This window comes from Zosterops lateralis (assembly GCF_965231275.1).
Source record: "Zosterops lateralis genome assembly, chromosome: 4".
Classification (NCBI taxonomy): domain Eukaryota; kingdom Metazoa; phylum Chordata; class Aves; order Passeriformes; family Zosteropidae; genus Zosterops; species Zosterops lateralis.
In genome coordinates, this window is record NC_139765.1 from 45,727,635 (window position 1) to 45,750,055 (window position 22,421).

A 22,421-nucleotide genomic window follows, 5' to 3' on the forward strand; every position below is an offset into this window, starting at 1 on the left:
CATGCGCAATACTTACCATCCATGTTATCGTCAGCTCTCGGTTGCTTCCACCCCCTCCTCCAACATCAGAAGGAGCCACATTAGGAGCTAGTGAAACAGAAGAGACAAGAAAAATTACTACAAAATATGCAGCAGACAGCTGCAAGGCCAGTGAGCACACGTGGCACACACAATTAAAGTAATGATGCTGTGCAATCTGCCAAGACTAATGTATAGCTACTGCTTCAGGAAATGTGCCAACTGTAACCATAGCTAGCAATCATTCTTCCTTCTCCCTGTATGATCTACAAATATTTAATTGAATATTCAGGAAAGGAAAATTTCTCGTAAGTCTTAAGAGAAGCACAGTGTGTATTGTTCTTGTGCTTTCTCAGATGTTGGTATGCCAAGGGCTCAAGCACTGTGGACTTGCATGTGTAACTACCTTAATGTACTGTGATCAGTCCCACCTACTTCAGTGGATTTACTTGTCATGTGTAAGGTTAAACCCATGAGTCCATCTCTGATGCACTGGCAGCCTAACTGCACTCGAGATTAGTGGCACATATCTTCTTGATAGTCACGTTCAGGATGGGTAGATGTACCTAGGCAAAACTGGCATAGCACTTTAAAATTTACTAATTGCATTTTACGCTGATATTCTGTGTATCAAATACAACCTGTTGATCTATCATTGGTGCACAGCTGGGTGGTAAAACAGCATACTTTGAAGGACTCCATTATAAATCATTCCTATATTGTCATTTCTCTCAGACTGCACTGAGTGCAATGATTCCATTGCTATCCTCTATAATGTTTGTCTATTTATCTGTTTCTCATTCAATCTGGACACACAAAGTACCTCTGAAAACTTAGGACATGATAGCCTAACTACAGGGCATTAAACGCCTCAGATGTGCATGTAAGAGCTACATGCCCTACCTAAATTAATGTGTTCTTCGCACAAAAAAAATCTGAATAGGATCAGGTATTTTTTCCACTGATCAGTGAAAGTAAATCACAGTTCTCAAGTGCTATGTAAGTAATATGTTTGCTGAAGCTTTCTCTGAGGGTCAGCTGAAGAGGAACATAAAGCGGAGCAGAACTGATGTTTTCAGACAGAATCAAAAATATGTAAAAAAAAATTTGAATTGAAATCAGCACTCAATGCATGGTTTGCATTATTTATTTCTGGCCTTTCTGAAAACAAATTAGTGGAGATCAAGACTAAACATATATATGACAAGTTGAGAGAAAGCTGGAGTTTGTTACTTGACCTTGTAGTCAGTAGACACTATCTATTATAAAAATATAGCTTTTGAGCTATGTTAGAAGTGGAGGGTTGCTAAAATGCTTAAGTAGTCAAAGAAGATAGACAGGCTGCCAAAGAACAGAAAAAAACTAACTGTTTAAAGTCTAACAAGTAATTATTTTCAGAAGAATGTTCCTCATTCTCTCAACCATTAAACCTACGTTTCTGTCTCTGTTAAGACAAAGTAACTAACTTAGACAAGTATACTTAGACAATTACTCTAATGCACCCAGAAGCTAAAACACATAGAACTAGACCTTGATCCATTGAATTTCAAGAAATTACTGTGAAATGTTATTGATGAAGCAAGCTGTTTCATTGAAAATAAAAAAAAACCAAAACACTGCACACAGTCTTAGCATGCTAGTAAGTTACTGAAATTAGTTGTCTACTAGAAGAGAGACTTCAAAATTGAAAGACACTGTCAACTTTTAAGTGTAACAGACATTATTTGTCACCCACATAGTACAACAAAGAGACAGCAATGTTTGTTGCTGTTTAACACAGAAAATGTTGACAATAACTACAATATGTATACATGGCTTGTTGTTTGTTATTCACCTTTTTCAGAATTACATGAAAATGCACATGCAGTTGTGGATTCTGCTTCTGTAGTACCCTTGACACTGACTGTGCAACCCAAATCCTACTGTTGCTTAGAACAAATTCCAGCTCCTGGCAGAAACACACTTGAGTGCATAAGTTAATCTGCAAACTGTAAATTATTTACACCCTGTTTTGTCATGACAAGAAGTGCTGACTGATGCCTAAGAAGACTGCATTACCATTTTGCACGGTTTGCCAAAAACTGTCTCATGGTCTGCCAGCGCATGGTGCTGTGCCTGGGGAATCAGACAACAGACTAAATAGACTACTTCTTGCAAAAGAAGTACATCCTGCTACAAAACTGGAAATTATGCCATTTTTGAGGAGGCTACAAAAATGCCATCAACATGTCACACTGCCAACTGCAGGACACTACCCCTATTCCACCTGTTACCATTATTTCTCTCCTTATCTGTGTCTTTTCTAACATTTTAAAAATGTCTGTTGTCTACCAGGCATTCAAAGAAGCGTGTGTAGATTTCTCCTGTAGATTCTTGGGCCTTCAAATGCAGCTCTAGAGTCATAAAACATATGATGCTAGTAGTCAATTTTCTAGGCAGGGATTATATTTTACTTTAGCATTAAAGTTCTGTGGCTTTTCCTTCCCTATCCAAAATAATTTAAACAATTTCTTTTTTTTCTCCTGAAGCAACAAAATTTTAATGGACCAAATTTGTCCTTAATGAACGTTTTGAAATTTACAATGCAAATACATTTTATTTTGAAAATACTATCTAATCAAAATTATGACCTAGCAGGTGTAATTGCAAAAGCTGTTTTTCACACTTTGGTTTTACATTATTAGTTTCAAAACTCAAGCTATGGTAAACAATTGTAAAGAAATTTAGATTGCAAGTGGGTGCTACTCTGTATTATACAGGCTTTGTAGGATCCAGTCATTGTGCAGTGATACATTACCCCCTAGAACACCGATGTTATCTCCTCCAGAATGTATTATCTTGAATAGTAACATTTAATTCCTCATTTTGGAGAATTTATTATAAAAAGGATGTGCCTAAGTATAAAGAATATCCTTAAATATGCTCTGAGTTATTAACACTGAACAACCAGACTGATAACAAAGTACATTGTATTGGGTAATGTCACATATGTGATGTGAAGTTAGACACCAGACCAAACCTGCAATCACAGAAAAATTTGCATTATCCAGTAGGAGAGCACATATCATGTTGTGTATTCTTTAGTTAGAATACAAACCAAACGGCAAATGGACATTTTCCTTGTTAAACACATGTATGTTTTTGCCTAAGTCCTGAACCACCGTCCCAAACATGTGCATGCACTCATACATGCACAGCTTGGCAGACAGATACTGTGAGGGATCTCTAAAAGATGCAGGATGATTCTGTTTCAGCAGTGGAGACAAATTTGCCATATCATGATGCTTCCTTTCTGTCTGCTTTGATGCTGTCACATCTTCATACTTTGGTACTTGCTTACTACAATCTGTAGTACTGGCTGAAAATATATTCTCTGCACTCTGGATCTTATAAACTCCTGATTTTAAAGTAAAACCTAAAATTACCAAATTGGTAAACACAAATGTAAAAATTAAGAAACACATTTTAAAAAAGTGACATTTTTGGTTTACGTACGGGCGCCTTCAGTTCTAATCCTCTGTGATGGCATACTGGGTTCACCTGTCCCCAGAGTGTTTGTTGCTATTATCCGGAATTCATATTCCATCCATGGAATTAAATCAATCACTGTAGCCGATTCCATATTTCCTTCAATATCTGCTGGGTCTAAAAAAAAATAATTAATTGGTTTAGAAAACAGCATTTTCACACTTAGGTCAACAACAGTGTGGTTGATTGTGACAAAACTTGCATTATTCTGCAACCACTCATAGACAACTAAAGGAAATTTGATGTTCTACATTATCACATATCACATTTTGCAAGGAGTACCCACAGCAGTGACTGGGAATTTGGAAACTATGACACTAAATCCTTACTGACTTCTAAGTTTTACCTGTGTGTGAACTAGTACATGTAGCTATGAGATTTCCTTACTAATTGCATATTGTAACTGTAGAATTTCATTTTACCTACAGACAAATGGAATGAGAAACCTGTAATGCAGAAACAGTAAAATAAAAATTCATTATATGGACAGACAAGGGCTAGACAGGTAGGGTTCAATCAATTGATGAAGAGTGGTTTATAAAATGTGATCCTAATTTGGTGCACCTAATTAGTGAACATGCTATAACTTGCTATCTGGTTCTGATCAACAAAGGTAAATGTTCTTGTAATTCTCATGAAAAGACTTGTTATTGTCATAAGGATGAGCTTCTTTATCATAAATAAAATGAGTAACTCATGACTGTCTGCAATTCACAGACAATAGGAGTTGTTTCTATAGCTATCTGCAGCTCTGGCAAGACAGAGGATTTTCATTTATATACAAATGAGAGTTGTTTGTCAAATTAGTCTTGTGTTCAGAGGAGGATGAGAGCTGAGATACTCTCCACTGGAAAGGCAGCTGATTTGGAATTAAAATATAAAGGCAATGCCCGCAAAAAATCCAGGCAACAACAATGTAAGCACTAGATGGTGACATCACTTCCTCCTTCCTAATGACCATTAAACTTCATTCCAAAGTGACATCCTGAAGGATAAAGGAACACACTTTCCATTTCTCTTTCGACCTGCCCACCACCGTCCCTCATCCTTACTCAAATTATTTTTCCGTCTAATCAGCAAAGTTATTGCAAACCTCCCACGTCATTCAAACTGGGTTATAAATTTAATATTCTTTCAATGTCCTTCCTGGACATCTGATCTCTTAATTTAATTTTACTGTCCCACAGATTCCCAGAACAATTATGAACACTTGGCACAATGAGAATCTGATCCCTTTAACTGGAAAGAGCAACATAAATGTAAACAGCTTCTTACATAATCCACTCATACATATTTCCATACTGTGAAGTAGAATACACTTCTTTCACAAAACACACTCAGTATTATGAAACCTGAGATGAATGATTTGGTTTGGAGAATAATGCAAGGAGTAATAATAACAATATTTCCAAAATGCAATGCCAAAGTATATTTTCTTGTTTCACACATTGAAAATTAGCAGCATTAACTGATAGCCTAAGCATTTGCTGACAGATCAATTTGTCTTGTTCATCATGCTTCATTTATCTGAAAGTTAACACTAAATCAAAATAGGAGCAGCTTAGCAATTAAGTAAAAGCTTGCAGTGATGCCAGTGATGGTTACTATACTGATTTTACCTATTTTGAGGGAATCATCTATTTATCAAAATTCCTAAGTGTGGTTCAAAAGAAGAAGTAAGGATTTTGAAAAGAACAGAATAGTTACTTTCAACTTTTCAGAAATTAATTATGTATAAAGATATATCTTTTGTATTAGCATCTTTAAAAAGGAATTTAACAACCTAGATTCCTCCCTGTCCCACCCAAGATGTAAATCCCACTCAGCATTCGTTAGGGTAAGATTCAAAGTCTGACTGCATGTCTCAAAGACTACCTCAGTAATTCTGAGAAAGCAGAGAACTTCAGACATGCAGAGAAGTTCACCCCATCATGCCTATAACACTGGAAGTAGGGAAGTGAGAAGAGTGGTTTCAAGTCTCTGCTCTGAATCAAACAGAATGAAGATCTGAAACCAATGTTAACTCTTACACCTCCATTTCCAGTTCAGTAAGACACAGCACAAAATAAAACAGTATCAGTTGCCACTTGAAATTCTTCGGATTTCCTTATTTTCTTTAATTGAAAAATACAGAATCAATAAGAAATAAAATTAACTTATCCTGAGAAAAGCAGAGGCTAGTCTAAAAGGATCATTTCTTTTGCATGTATTATTACTGAACCAAATAATCAGTTATTTGAACAGCTCTAAATTTCTACATTATTATTTTTTTAGTGTTCAAAAAAGTCTATCCGACAGAAGCCATTAAACAAGATATAAAAGATAAGAAGGGGCTGGGGAAACTTCTGGCTTTGTTTTCCAAGCTACTTTGACATAAAAAATATCAGTGCTGGCTTACGGAGGCAATCATAACCAAGATAACTACATATACTACATAGTCTGAAAGAAAAATATGTAAGACAGAAAGCCTACTACATTAACTTTTTACTCTAAAAAATGTAACAAATTTTCAGTTCAATATGTCAGTCTATTTCTTACATATCTGTGATTTCAAGTGAAAACTTAAGTGGAAGACAATCACTGAACTATTAATATTCTTAGTCTTAAGAAATGCTGAGTATGTGATACCCTAATTCCACAGCAAAGCACTTAAGTTCTAATTTATAAGGGTGGGATAATGAAACATATTGATAGGAAAAATCTTTTGACAGTGCTATATCCTTCATGATGCATTCAGAGATCCTAGTAGATTAAAAATATTTTAAAATTTATGCTTTTATGTTAAATCCTGCAAAAAACCCCCAAATGTTAGCATGTCCTATGCCCAGGTAGGTTCCTCTTTAACTGCAATTTTGTGGCACAATGATGACATCCAGTGGTTAGAAGCATAATCTTCATAATGTTTCCTCAAGGGGTGCCAGTTTTAATGTAATTGGACCTTAGTCTGCTCCCAGGAAAAAGCAGACAACTGTAACCAGCTTTCTCCATAACAAATAGAGAAATGAAGACATCCACTTTTCATCCAAATTAACCTGTAAATACATTTTTATGGTTATTGTATTTGATGTTGACTGTTTCAGGCAACAAGGAAAGAGGCAAAAAGCAGGTAGCAACCCTGGCCAGTTCTTTTCTGTATTTCTTAATATTCAGTTCAGGCCCTCCAAATGCTGGGAACAAAAGTGTTGATAAGACCCTGACAGGCCAGCAAACCTGCAGCAGACATTAATAGCATCCATGGTTTCCTTCTACTGTGATTACTTTCTGATTAGTCAAACTTTCTAACAATCATGCTTGAAAACTTATGGTCTTTCTTACTTCTGGCAATACTCTTACCTGTTTTGGCATCTTTCCACTCTTCAGATAGGAAGGTTTTTGACTGAATAGTGTATTTAGAAATAGGACTGTGATTGTCTGTTCCACGACTCCAGGTAAGTGCTACAGCAGTGTCTCTAATGTCTTCTACTCTTATACCTCCAGGGGGGCCTGGAGGACCTGGGAGGAAAAAAAGGACAGTAGAATTAACAAATTAAATATGCTGAAAATATTAAAATTCATCAAATTTTAATACTCTACAGAATGATTCAGAGGACAGCTGCTCTTGCATTTTATAACTACCAAATAAAACTTCCATAATTCTTGACTAATCAATAATAATAAGATAATTAAGATAATCTTAAGTGAAAATATGATATTTTGAAAATGTTGCTGCTCTTTTTACAAAAAAAAAAAAAAAATTAACTCAGGAAAAATAAACAAAAAAAGTTTTCTTCTCAAATTCCACCTAATGATGACCTTATTGGGCACCCACCTTTAACCTACACTTCTGCTTGTGCCATATAGGCCCTGGCTGCAAGTTATGTGGAAACCCCTGTAACGTATTTTGGAGAAAAATCATACCTTAAAAGAGATTTCTATAGATCTCTTCCCATTTTTTTTTGGCATTCATATTACCCTAATGTGATAAACCCCTCATCAGGTTCAAAGTTCCTACAAAGTTCTGGTTTTGTCATTGTGCTTCTGTTTTATATGATACACAGTTATCTATTAACTGTTGTGTAAAAACAGACACAATGCATTAGAACTACTGAGACCTATTTTCTGCTTCAACATTGAGAGATAATAAAATGCCAACATGATCCAGATAATTATCCAACAACCTGATTGAACAAGTCCCAGAGAATATTAAAAAAAACCCCAACAATACCATAATACATTTCTCTGCCCTATTTACAAAGAAACCACAGAGAAACAAAACAACAAAAAAAGAATGGGAAGAGATTTCTACATCAGATCTAAATACACAGTGTGCCAAATTTATTTTCAGCTCTTGAGCTCTTTATTTTCTTCGTACAGCTGAGCAAAAGCACTCCAATGAAATTAACTGAATCAAAAGCATATACTAGCATATATTGTTGTTCCTTTGTTTCAATGAATATATCCTTCAAGCAAGAATTTTCATTCCTTGGACCTCCCTTTCAAGGTAAGGACTAAATACCTCACTGCATTTGGAAACAGCTTCTTATCTTCACAAAGGATGCACCAAGTAGAAGTTGTTAAGAGCTGATTTTTAAGATGAAGGTTGTTGGTCAACTCTCCACCCTGGTAACATGCATATTTGCTATCCCAGCTCTAAGGACACACATAGATAAGGTCTGATGTGAGACCCACTCTCCTGCAAGACTGTTCACTTCAGAAGCCCTCAGACTGGAAGGTATGGAAAAGTTCATCAGTCCCAACAACTTTTCTTCTTTCTTCTTACGGCTTCTCACCTCACCACAGCTTCTGAAAATGGCATGTCTCAGGAAACACCAAAGGCCATAGGAAAAGGAAAAGGCTCCATAGGAAAGCTGATACAGGATCCACAACTAACCCCAAGGTTGGTAGTTCCTTTAGCAGTGGGGCACAGTTCCACTGGGTCTAAATATAGTGGGCAGAGCCGGGTGCTGATATGGTAGTCCCAGGTACCAGGGGCAGTGAAATGGGTGCATCCAGGTGACAAACTGCTGCATATATCCAAGCAGGAGGCAGCTACCCACAGCACAGGCTTGAAGCACATCCAGGAGGCAGGGCCAGAGACTGAGCTGGAAGCAAGCAGGTCTGTAACACAGCCCCAGGGAGGCCAACACAAGGGCCTGTAAGGTCTGTAGGTGCACATGGGGGCTGCAGAGTCTTCAGTGTACTAACATCACCAGCAATTCAAACAAGATCACACAGAACAATCCATATGAACTGTAAATTGTTTTGTGGACAGACAAAACATCTTCATGTGCCTGCAGTGACAGTGGCTATCCTTTACTACTCCACTGATGAGATGCTGTGGAACATAGCTCTTTGTTTTTGTACTCTGCTGTTGCCTCTTCTGTACCAATGCAGTGAAATTACAATCCCACATTTGTCATGTTTCATAAAATATTTACTCTTGGCCTGGTAAGATGCTGAGTATTACACACACAGAAAAGGTAGCTGTAAGCGGAACTGTGTTCATTGTATTAAAATCTGAATTTTGAGAACAAAATGAATGCTAATTTTTTCTACAAAATAGTCTCTGAGCAATGACTCTAATTACTGGATTGGAAAGGGAATCAGAAGCTTGATAAAGTACCTCGTCTTTTAAATTTTAAAAGGAATTGCTTACATAATACTAAGGCGTATGAACAGCTCCTACTCTTACTTTGCAGATCTATTCAGTACTTTCATCACTTACCATATTTGCTTTGACATTTTATCCAAAACTGATGACATTTCATGGGCTGTTAATACCCAGCAAAAATTAAATTCAGAAATATTCAACTGCACAACAACCAGAGATGACAGAAGTTCAGAACCATGACTCTAGCTATATTTCAGCTGCTACACAGCTCTGTGGTGTTACTGGAATGTGGGGCAAAACACAACAGCAAGGCAACTCGATGTACAAGTTGTATTGGCTTTGAATTGTCAGCAAAACAGAGCATTGGCACTTCAGAATGTGTTATGCCCACAGGCATAAAAGAGAGCAAAATGCCCAAAGGACATTGCTATTAAAACTTCACATTGTAACAGATCTTGTAAGATACATACTGTATGAGCAAGAATATAATTTTGAGGCTGCAGTAACACTTAACAGACATGTATCAGATAAAAACTGAGTGATAAACTTAACCTCAGATGTCTTGGTTTCTGTAATTTGAAAACTCAGAATCCTTTTAATGTAGACCTAGTATTATACACAATAATTAATCCATAAAGCTTTATGAAAAATGAGAAGTGACTTAGAAATGTATTCAGGAGATACACTGAAATGATCCTTGAAATCTATTTTTAATAATGAACACCAAATTAAACTATCTAAAAATTGCTTTCACATAAGGAAAATAACCATAATCAAAAAATCCTTATTTCTTTTCAGGAAAACACATGATCAATTAGACCTCTAAATGTCTGCAACAGAATCAGTACCCTGAGTATACTTTTATGATTTTGCTCGTTTATGCACTTCTCATTTTAATTTCTGCCATCTGTTGAGGAGAAATCACATATCCTAAACAATCAGAAACACTCTTGTCTTGCTGTCTTGTCTAGGTGAAAATTTCTATATTACACATTTCTATATTACCTGGAGAAGCTTACCTCTTACCACAAGGTCAGCTGAAGCTGAGGAGTTGTCCACAATTGTCTGAGCAGTGCACATGTACCTCCCTGCGTGCCGCAGCTGAACATTTTTAATCAGCAGCTCACCATTGGATTTAATCTGTCACAAGAACAACACTTAAGGAAACTGGTAAACATCCCTGTGCAGCTACGTGATATCTGTCTACACATCCCTCCCAACTGATTTACAGTGGTTGCTATTCCTAAAAAGTAAGTGATTACTTTGAGAATGGATCACTCTCAAACATGCATCTGATTTACAGGACAGCTGTTGAAAGTGTCCTGTGTTTCCCAAGAAGCTGCAGCTCTTTACTGGACATGAAAAAAACAGTCACCTCAGTAAATGATTATTAACAAGTCAACATTTCCTTCTTAAATTTTGAAGCCCACACCTGAACACAAAATTGAGTCAAGGATTTGTTCATAAGCCACAGTCAGGTGATTTTTCTGCACCATTACTTGCTTTTTTTAAACACAGGATTATTTATTGACAGGATAGCATGTCATGGAGTCCTACTAACAAAGCAGAATGCCATTTGGCTCTTCCTTTTTAATCCTAAAGCAGTACCTAAGTTTTTATCTCAGAGAGGCTACAAGCACAGCCTAAACAAATGTGCACCAACACCTGCCCTGTACTCCTCTGCCCTCCCTTGCTGCTGAGGCTCCTGTCAGGCAGGACATGCTCTTCCCCTGGCTTAGCTCTCACTCTCCTTGACAGACAGTAGGACCCCAGGGAAAAAAATTAACATTCAACAAGGCTCATACACTCATCATCCCAGACCCTACTCTTTCTTTAACACTCTTCACCAACACCAGACTATTGGAAAATACGCAGCCACGTTTTCAGATGGCTGTGTGGGCCACTGACTACCTTTGGCTGTACAGAGAGGCAAACAGAATATAGCATTTTTATCCTATGACACTTCTGAGTAACCAGATTGCACCTGTAAAACAAGTAGAACAGAGACCACTATGTGCACCACAGCTATTTCTTAATGAAAAGCACATTTTATATGAAGACTTTAACTTAAATGTTAAAACATGACATGCTTGAAATATTTTGATTATCCATCCTGTATTTTATTCCAGAAAAAGATTACTAGGCTAAATGAATGGGTTATACATGTGCTAGTCTTAAAGGAATTTCACAAAAACTGCAAATGTTCTCTTCAAAATACATCTGTACTTTTGTGGAAGTAAAAGTGCTACAAAAAATTAACACATGGATTTATACCACACTACATCAATAGGGGCAACATACAATTCATTGAATATTGATTCATTGAATATTGTTCAAAAATATAAATGAAACCTCTCCCCAAAATGAAACATTGAGATAACTTACTGCAATGCATAGACCTTTACATGCAGGAATAAAAACAATTCAGATGCAAAATTGTATGTATAAAAAGAAACTGCAAAAATTTAGGTGTAAGAACTAGTGCTATCATCATTACAGATTCTGGGTAACAAAAAAGACCTTCAAGAAAATCTCAAATATTATAGGTTCTGTCTCTGCATTTAATTTAGAAGAAATGAAAGCTAATACCATCCAGTTTATGTTTCCTGATTGAAAAGAATGGGGAAGAAAATAAAGTTAATTTTTTTCCAAATGCTCTGAATCTAGAATGAGAGCTTATAGTCTATATTTAGGGGAGATTAAAATACCCAGATAACACTACCCTTCTCTTTTCCAGACTCCAGTGAGGATTTTGGTTGCCAGCTGCAATTTCTGCTGGCAAAAAAATTCAGCACAAACTGAAATCTGTTAACATCAATTTTTTTAGGTCCAACATAAGAATTCACATATTTAGGAAATTACTGAGGTAAATAAATAATTGGATAAAAGAAGAATCAAGCGCACATGAAATAAAGTGCTTGATTCTGGCTAGCAATACTTCAGCTGATTGCCTTACAGGGTCAGCAAGAAAGGCAGGTTACACTGTGCCTTCTTTCTTTTTGAGTGACGCAAGTGCTGCTAGCAAGGATCAAACATATCTGCTGGATCAGTGAACATTCCCATGTTCCTGATATATTCCAGATAATTTCTCTCTTAGTTATGATTAAACTTTTCCAAGTGTATATATATATATATATATATATATATATATATAATATCACACTTTTCACTCAAGGCTAATATGACATGGCTTTTAATTTGATTTGTCCAAATGCATACAGCCTACAGAGATGAGGAGCGTCTGGGATAATTTCTGTGTAATTTCTGTGCTCATGCCTCCCCAATTTATTCATGAGAGAGACTGCTGTCACAGACAGCATCCTTTGAAAATCTGCTGGAATTACTGCATAAGTGAACACTGTCTGGCTGAACACCTGACTAATCACATGTGAACCCTACAGTGGGCTGAGCAATTCTGTCAACAGCTTCCAGGGAGAAAAATCAGTCAGGGTGTTAGCAGCTCTATGGGAACAAAGAAGGCAGCTACCTGATCCTCGGTCCTCCAAAAAATTACAACAAAAAAGCTAGAAAACATCAAACTCTTTGAGTTTTCAGTTACTGTTTTTCATTTGGTTGTTGGTTTTTTGGTGTGATCTTTTTTTTTTTTTTCTATTCAGCTCTTACTGGTTTTGGTGTTAATAAAAAAGACAAACAGTTCTCTATTTGACTGCTGTGTATTAGTTTATTAATATGAAATGTCATCCTAGGAAGAACCACAGTGCCTGTGATTCTCTGATCATTGCTTGCATTTTTATCTCCAAATAAACTTAAGCAAATGCTGGACAAAACAATGAGGTTTAGAAACAGATCAGAATTCTCATAATCATATTTCTTCAATAACAAATTATTACAAATTGTTACTAGGAGTAGTACTGATTAATTTCTGTGTTAGCACTTTAATTAAATACTTCATTGTATTTATTAATTACATGCCCATATACTTGCCCTAACAATAATATCCCCTATGGGAATGTGGTCTTATAATCTAAATGATGAAAAAACAGATGGAAAAATGTAATGTAATTTAAAAAATCATCAACCCATTGATCTGGTGTTGTATCTTGTTGCTTCAGAAGCTCTTCTGAAACAAAGTTTTATGCAGATGGTAATGAAGCTTCCCATACCTCAGAAGAAGCCTAAGTTCTTGGTGGTAAAAGAAGAGCATACCAAGCAAATAAAGAGCACAGGCATCAGCGACTTCTGTCCACAAATTAGATATGAATGTACTGTATGTTTTCAACCAAAAACCTCAGCTTGGCTGTGTTTAAAAATGCCTTCCTTAACTCAGAGAAGACTGAATCACAGACTGGAAACAGTGATAGCAATACTCAGGGATGTTCCAAGGGCATCTGTGGTTCACCACTCAGTATTTATCATGATTCAAGCAAATACTTTCATCATATCAGTCCTGTATTTACGGTTTAATAGCGGGGTCAAAAATAGCAATCTATGACCTATTTCTGATAGTCACTGTATTTTTTGACCATCACCTTTGTCAGTGCACTAAATTGCTGAAAGCCATCAGAATGTGCCTCTGTATAATTAAGTATCATTTACAGGAATCTAGTGTTTTGATTGAAAATGGTGTCTATCCACTTTGTTGGGCCCTCAGAGACAATAATGGAACTTCTGTTAATATAAGACTTACAAGTCCTTTGTAATAAGAAAGTTAACTTGGCAGAAATAGAAGAACCTGGTAAGCAGAGACAGAGTGCTTTTTTTAAAATTCAGGTTCTAAAATTAGACATCTGAGCTTCAGCATTTTTAATACACAGTAGATTTAAAATGGTAAGAGAATCAACAAAACATACTCTTGAAGAGATGAGATTCTTGGTGATAATATCAGTTTGTTCAAAGCTAGAAATAATTAAAACAGTCTTTTTCTACTATTTGTACCTAAAATTATTAACTCTAAATGGGCTCATGTGAATTGGTTTGATCCTGCCAGTAAAAAATTAGCTGTGTGGTTGCTAAAACCAGAACAGATAATCCAACAGCTGTTTGAAGTATGTTAAGGTAAAAATGATTATCGATGTTTTCCTGATATTGACATCAGAGACACGGGGACACCACCACCAGTGCAACACTACTGTCTTAATCCTATTCACCTGAGACCTTATTTTGTTTTATAAGCCATAGTTACACATAAATAAGAAACTCAGCAGTATAATGATGACAGTCATTCCCACTAAAGAATCTTTTCCTTCATTGAGCTATAGTTATATGTAAAGGATATACAGTGTTAATTCTACGCTTGAGATGTGGACTGGGAAGTATTTCCAACAAATATATTATTCTTCTCCATTCAGCATACCACTGAAAATTCCTGAGGACACTGTGCTTCGAACCAGCATCCCTGTGGTAATGAGCCTTGTTATTTCACTTATAACAGCAGGAAAAGCCTAGGTACTTGCTCACTTATGCTCATGGCTCACAGCTTTATGACTGATGACAAAAATTCACAATACATTGCAAACTACATTTCTCTGAGTAGTGTTCACACCTGGCTTTCTCAGCACCTGCTATCTAACTACAGATGGTACATGAATTTTGGTAGCCTGGTAAGTCTCAAAAGCACATAAATGTTACAGTCAACTGCTTTTGTACAGTATTTTTAAATTCTAGCACAGAAGTTGGCAGATCTTCATCTTCTAAACTAATTACAATCCTTTGTGCTGTGAGTAGAATAAGTTTCTCCAAAGGCTTCTGCCAGAGAAAACTGCTTGTTGGCTTTGCCCTCAAGTATTATATATTTTGCTTTCCTTCCCCTCCTTGCTCTTAACCACTGACTCCATCCATCTCATTCCGTGCTCACTAGGTTATTATTAGGCCATTGCCTCTAAATATTACTCCAAACCTATCCAAAATAGGGTAGCTTTGGAGTAATATTTAGAGTGACTTTCCAGCTCACTCATGTCTAAAGCATCCTAATACATCAAGGCAAAGAAAGCAGTGTATTGCGACTGAGCAAGTCCAGAGAAGGGCAAAAAAGGCTGGTGATGGGGCTGGAGCACAGATGTGATGAGGAGCAGCAGAGGGAACTGGGAGTGTTCAGCCTGGAGAAGAGGCTGAGGTGGGATCTTATCACTCTTTACAACTACCTAAAGTAGTGAGGTGGTGGGGTTGGTCTCTTCTCCCAAATAAAAAGGGCAAAATTTCTCCTTGGAAAGGGTTGTCAGGCATTGGAACAGGCTACCCTGGGAAGTGGTTGAATTATCAACCCTGGAGATATTTAGATGTGTAGATGTGGCAGTTAGAGACATGGTTTAGAGGTGGACTTTGCAGTGCTGGGTTACCAGTTAGATTAGATGTTCTTAAAGGTCTTTTCCATCCTAAAACTATTCTATGATTCTATAATTTTACTGAAATGTTTTACTCCAATTCTTCAATTCTCTTGAACTTTCTATTAATTTCGTGGTCTTCAGCTGGAGTTAGACTAAACACTATGCAAGGAGGATTACCAGGGAAAGCAGTGAAGAAAAATGGATATTAAACTCCTTGTATATTTTCTGCCTGCAGGTAACACTGGAATTGCAGAATCATCAAATAGTTTGGGCTGGAATACAGATTTATACAATAAAACTGTCTCCATAGCAATCTACTGAAGCAGGAGCATGCAGTAGAATAACTTTGTCTATCCATGTCCAGCCAATGAACTGCGATTTAAAATAATGTACAAAACCCGGGCCGCTATAAATCTCTACTCCTCTAATCTGATTTTTGTAGTTCAACTTGTTCTTTGTTGTTTACAAAATCATCAGTGTTGGAGAAGAAACAAACAAACTGTTTTGGCAAACTGTCTCCAATCCAGAATTCATCTCACCTCTTTCAGAAATCTGCATGTGAATTTTGGTATCTGGACTAACCATCTTTAACAATTAAACAAAGAAACAGGCTCTTCCATGTGTGTTGCACTTAAATGAAAAGTACTGTCTGGCTGTGTATGCCCAGAACATTGAGTATTATCCTAGAAGACTCTAAAGCTTTCTGTACTTCAAAGAGAGATAAAGAGGAATAATATTTGCATTAGGAAAAAGCAAGCTTTTCAGTATTCAGTGAAGTCTACACTACTGCAGGTTAACCACAAGATAGCTGCAGGGATACAGAGCTTGTTATGCACAGACACCTTGGATTCAGAAGCTGCTTCAAAGCTGAATTGAGCCTGAGCTATGGGTCCTGCAATTTCTATGCTGAATGTATTTGTCTGCCTTTGTGCCGTGTCCCTGCACCTATGAACACTGGAGAGAACACTGCAAACTCAGAATTCACACTTCAGTCAGTGTGGATTCAGCAGGTCTTAATTACTGCTCTGTAGCAGTAATGACACTGAGGTGTGTCAGCACCAGTTTGAGAAATGCCCCTTTATATGAGAAAATGGGAGGAGGTAACAAGCCAGTTGTCTCTATGACAAAATTCATCATCTGGCTTTACTGCATCTTTCCATCACTACTTAATCTTTGAGTACTTAAAGATGAGAGCTATTCGCAAGCAGGTCAACATTCTGAACACTTGTACAGCAATTAAATTGAACTTATTAAAGATAAAATTATGATAAAAATATCAGGGTTTCAGGTTCACTGATATCACTTAAGACAACTAATGTAGCTAATAAATAATGTAGCAAACAGAAATACTGCTGGTATGGAAAGAATTTTTAAATGTATTTGTGTCATTATGTCACTAAGACAACTACAGCCTAAATTTGAACTCTTCCTAAGTCTATGTACAAGTTTCTGACTTGAACCAGTAAAATTACGGAGTTCCTTTTCATGACTATCCATACAAATAGACTAGTGGGATAGTGGGACTCAGAAGTATACAAAAAGAACTCTTTTTTTGTAATGAACTTAAAAGAATATTCGTATTTGGATACTGTATGCATTTTTTAATACAAATATCTTAAAATTAATCTTTTTCAATCTTTAAAAATATATGACAAAAAGCAGATCTATAAAAAACAAACAAACAAACATTAGAATTTTCCAGATTACTTGAAGAGCTGTATCTTTTTGGGACATGAAAAGATGTACTAATGTTTAGTTCCTTGGTCAAATAATCAGAGGAACAACCATACATAAAATTAAAAGTAATCTTTTTAATAGTAAGATTTTGAAGATTCCATTTGACTCTTTGGAAGCTAATCAATTCTTTTTTTTTTTTTTTCTTTTTTTTCCCCTTTACGTACTGTTGTGACAGGAAATGAAAACAGAACTGACAAATGTCCTTTTGAGAAATTTATTTTAGTACTAATGTAATGCAAATTAGCTTTCCCTTCAGCAATGATGGAGATACCAAAGCTTGCATTTAAAGAAAGAGGAATTATGAAGCTGTTTACCTGAATTTAATTAGCATTTCATTATGTCTATATGACAATATTAATAGTAGTTTTTGAGAACTAAAATACTGTGGCTGTATCAAGTTTCAGCAACTTGATCTGCATAGTCACATAAATTAATAGTGATATTATCAGTGGGAGAGATGAGGATCCTTCATCAACAGGAAATTATAGCACAGACACGTGCTTCATATACCCATTAATCTTAATATTTGCAGTGGAATATCTTTTTCTTTTGTGTTTGTGAGCCCGTTTAAAGCTCAGCAGTTGGGGCTGCTGCTGTCAAATGTAAAACAGCTCACTCTTTACATCCCAGAAAGCCTGAGCAAACCTGCCACCCAGTGACTTCAGCTCAGAACTGCCAGGGAGAGGGAAACTGGCAGGAGAAAAGAGAAAATCCCTTTGCTTACCCAGGAAGGAAAAAAACCCTTAACACAACAATACAATAACAAGCAAATAGAACAGAAATACAGAAAGTGAATATTCCTCTTAATTATATCGTACATAAAACACTGCATTGGATTTGCTGAATTTGTTAAAAATTCTGCATTTGTTGTTACTTAAGCACTGAACCACCTACAAATGCAGGCTTCAGATTTAATCCTATTGTCCCCTGTGCCCCAGATAAAGACCAAGGTGCCTGTGGAAGAGTAGCAAAGACTATTTGCACTTGCTTTGCATTTCAAAGCCCAGAATTAAGGGAATGCAAAACAAGAAGATGTCTCTGCTAAAAGAATTTCTACCAGTATTGACAGATCAAATTCAAAAGAAACCAAGAAATATCTTTCAGGAAGAAGGATATCCTGCAGGGGTTATACACTGACAAGTAAATTAATTGATATTTAGATCTAAGCTACTTAATTTTAAAGGTCTAAGGGAATCAGGAGCTCTTCAGCTTCTTTTGAATCCTGTGGAGTATCCATCCCTATAATCTATTGAAAAAGGAAACATTCCAGGACATGATTCAACATCCACATGAGGAGAAGCACCTCTTTCCCTCCTTCTGAGACCACAGAAAGTTTGTAGAGACCAAGGTAGTCTAGAAAAGTTAGGGTAATTTGGTTTTTAAACCAAGCCCTTCAATAAGGAGTCTAAAATACTGTGGAGATAATTAGAATTTGAGATCAGGAGTGCAGGACCACTGGCTATCTGGAAGACAAAACAGGTAGCTGGGAACTAAATAGTGTCAATCTTCTAAGAAAATTATGCATTTTCTTAAGGCCTTATTTGGTCCCATATTTGTCAACTTGAAATGCTTTGCTAGAAAGTGCCCTAAAATCAGGATTAAATTTCAGAATTAATTTCCCCTAAATGAAAAAAAAAAAAACCAAAACCCAGTTTACTTCTGTTTTCACTATTTAGAGGAAAATCCAAAAGTATATACCAGTGATACAAAAATTTTTTTGTTCAATATGTTCAACACCTACAGATGACCTACAGATGGAGAAAGTTCAGGTTCCTTTTGCTTGAACTACAAACTCTTCTGATAAAGCCATTTTTACCTTCCTTCCACACTGAAATAACAGATTCATCAACACCTTCAGTCTGTTTTTCTGTTCTGTGGAACAAATTTCTTAGTGTGACATCTGTCAGGTAAGTAAAAGCAGTCAACTAAATAAAATCGAACACAGACTGATTTTATTTGCTCTTTTACAAGGAGTAAGTTTACTGGGGCTTTACTCTTTAAGCTCTTATTTTGTCTGACACTCAGACTCATTTCAGTCTTTATCTAAGGACATACTAATGCAATTGGGAGGCAATTCAAGCTTTTTCAAGGTATTCCTATGCATTAATTACTTTACCAGAGTGTAAATATAGACCTATCAAAAGTGTGACTTAATAGCCACCTGCAGGAAATTTATGAAAGATGCCAGTGTACTGGAGAATCATAATTCCTGAGGCAACAAAAAATACACTGCAGACTACTTATTGCGCTGCTACTTAGTGTAGATGTAGACTTTCAGCAGATTTATTGCAGAAAGAAGTGTATGTCCTTGTGTTTCAATGTTTATCAGCTGATCTTAGCATACTTCTACTGGCTTGTTGGACAAGAACATGTTCTCCCACTGAAAGAGAGCAGCGTGGCTCCTTAACTGTGTCTTACAACTCAGCAAATGAGCAGGTTAAGACAACTCTTGACTCCTCAAAGGGCTGTTTTGTTCCAAATCAGACTGAAATAGTTACATCTTAAACATCTTTTCACATGGATATAAACAGATACTGAAAGCAAAAAAGGGAATCTCTTGGTCCATGGAAAATCAGATAGTATCACCAGCCTAGGAGAAAAACTCTTCAGGAGGCACTGTTACATCATTTTGTACACAGCTGAAATTAAACATGGTCCCTTGGTGTTACCAGACACTACAACTACCACTAGCAGCCTTTTCTCTCCAAAGCCACAGCACAAAAAAAAAAAAAAAAAAAAAAAAAAAAGAAGAAGTATCTAAATACGAGAAATTTTGTATCATTTAAATCCAAAATAACGGAGTAAATATTTACACAAGTAGGCAACCACTTGGAGTTTCCTGAATATTAGGCAAATCAGCATGTGATTAGAGAAAAAAACAAGAAAGGATTTCTAACAGAGATATTAATTTTAAATGAACCTGATAGAACACTCTAAAAACATAGCCATACATGAAAATATAAAGGAACTATGATTGTTCTATATGCCAAAATGAGTATCTTTGTATTAACTTGTTTAGCCTTCACATAAACTGTTCTTCCTCAGTGTTTACAGACTGTTTGACTCCTACCCACCATCTGGCCCAGTTTTGTGCCAAATTCCAGAAATGCTGATGAGAAAAACATGGTTAAGTAAAAATGAAGGCATATGCAAACTTTTTTGAGGTAATTTGCACCCTGTTTACAATCAGGCTATTTAATTACCAGCTATTTTCACTAATAATCACAGTAGGATTTATCTCAGGTACCAAAATACTTACATCAATTTAGATACCTGATTTCAGATATCTGACTGCAAGTGTCTATGTGTCTGTAAGGTGTCTGAATCATAATTCTATTTTATGTTCTTGGCCTACTGGACCTGAACCAACACAGAAAAGACAACTATTCACGACAAAGAAAACTATGCTTTTATGTATTAAATAAGGATGTATAGTATCTTACCATAACATTCCGTTCATAATGTTCGTGTTCTTTCTCAAAATCTATTACAAAGCCATTTAGAGACCAAATAAATGTCAGGTCTAATGTGGGATCATGGGATGCAATGCATTGCATGGTAGCATTCTCTCCAACGGTGACATCGACATTCAATGGAGCTAAAGTAATCCTTGTAGCTTCTGTGAAGTTAATGGCAAACATGGAAAATTCCAGTAAATAAACATTTATTCAAATATAAGCTCAGCTCCATAACTGTTTGATCATACATTAAACCACTTTCTCAAGGTCTAGCTTACATGTTATTCATACAACTACATTTCAAAGGACCAAATTGAAGACAACAAAGAAAACATTTTACAACTAAAACTTAACATATTAAAACTAAAACTGACTTCTATTTAGCTGTTAAAATCTCTGAATCACATTACAACTATTTTTATTCACTGACTGTGTCTCAAATAGAAACAAGACACATGATGAATCTTACATGACTTATGTTGCATTTCTTATTTCAATTATAGTATTACCTATGTTTTAAAACTTTTATCTTTAATGAATGAAAAGTTGTACTTGGTACTTGTACCGAGTCAGATTTTCATTAGAGCGTTGCAGGTATTGTGATCTTAATTTATCTACTGAGAAACAATATAATAGATGCATGTGAAAAAGAAGAGAAAACAATACAAGAGGAAGAAAGCTGTACATCCCCCAAGAAAGAAGAAAGCAATGTCTCTTACTATTACAGAAACAAAAAAGAAAGCAGACACCTCATGACACTTGCTTGAACTCATGACACATACATGAAACTCATATGGCAAATTAGCAACTATTCTGGAAGGAACTCACTAGATCAGTGAGACTTTTTGCTTTGCTTACAATTATTATCATAAAACAAAATGCCACAGAATATCTTCTTTATGTCATGACAGTTAATATCTGCCCCACCAATATGAGAGTGGTAGAAGAGGCAAAAGTTGGAAGGCAATAGCCATAAGAAAAAAGTTATTGCTATTGGTTAAAACTTAGGCTTGAGCTTGCTCCAAGGAACATCCTCCATTCCATCATAAACAGAAAAAGAAAATACCCTCAGTATTTTGTCAATCTGATTCAGAAAGTAATCCTTCCTCAGATCCTACTCTAGTAATCTAAAGCCTACTTAATACAGAGACTATGAGGATGGCACAGCCTTTTGCAATATGGAGCATCTCAGAGTGCATTAGAGCAACCTGGTCCCCAGGGCCTTACATACAGACACGTGCTTTGGATACTTGCTCCACTCCAGTGTGGTGGTGCCTGTGTGCTCAGTACCAGTATCAGTCTAAAAAGCTGCTGAAAGAGTGGATCAGTGGCAGGGAATGAACAGCAACTGGGAAAAACCATTAGAGTTTGCATCACCTGTCAGCTTCAGATTTAACTTTTTAATTTTCTGTAGTCATGTGCCCTGTCTGATAAGTTTTATGGGTCACACAATGTGCTTGAGAATGCTGCTTTCAAAGTATTCTTCATCAACCCCGATCATTGCCCACAATGTGAAAATTATTTTTAAATAAGTCAAATGACCTTTCTGTTTCTGCTGTGATGTCTTATACTCTTGATGTTCGTATTTAGATAAATCAGAGCAGAATTTTTCAGAATTTAAAATTTCTTTATACTAGTTTTTAAGGTTTACAAACATATTGGGTTTTGTTTCACTGTGCAAATTTAGTATGCAAATGTTCTTCCTTATTTTAGAAGATATTATATAACAAGGGGCTGGATATATCTATTTACATAAACTTTCAAAATATTTAAATGCCTGAAAGTAATATTAAGACATATAAAACA

The 22,421-nt window shown here is 36.1% G+C and overlaps 1 protein-coding gene across 1 annotated transcript in view; it reads right to left on the minus strand.

Moving 5' to 3' along the window:
* CNTN1 (contactin 1) overlaps nucleotides 1-22,421 on the minus strand; it is a 133,469-nt gene that overhangs the window by 32,302 nt on the left and 78,746 nt on the right. The window contains exons 13-17 of the mRNA XM_083859970.1: nucleotides 20,601-20,776; nucleotides 10,156-10,276; nucleotides 6,880-7,038; nucleotides 3,514-3,663; nucleotides 17-87 (exon numbers count right to left, since the gene is read on the minus strand). Of these exons, the coding sequence (XP_083716096.1) occupies nucleotides 17-87; nucleotides 3,514-3,663; nucleotides 6,880-7,038; nucleotides 10,156-10,276; nucleotides 20,601-20,776 (677 nt within the window). The remainder of the gene's footprint in view (nucleotides 1-16; nucleotides 88-3,513; nucleotides 3,664-6,879; nucleotides 7,039-10,155; nucleotides 10,277-20,600; nucleotides 20,777-22,421) is intronic.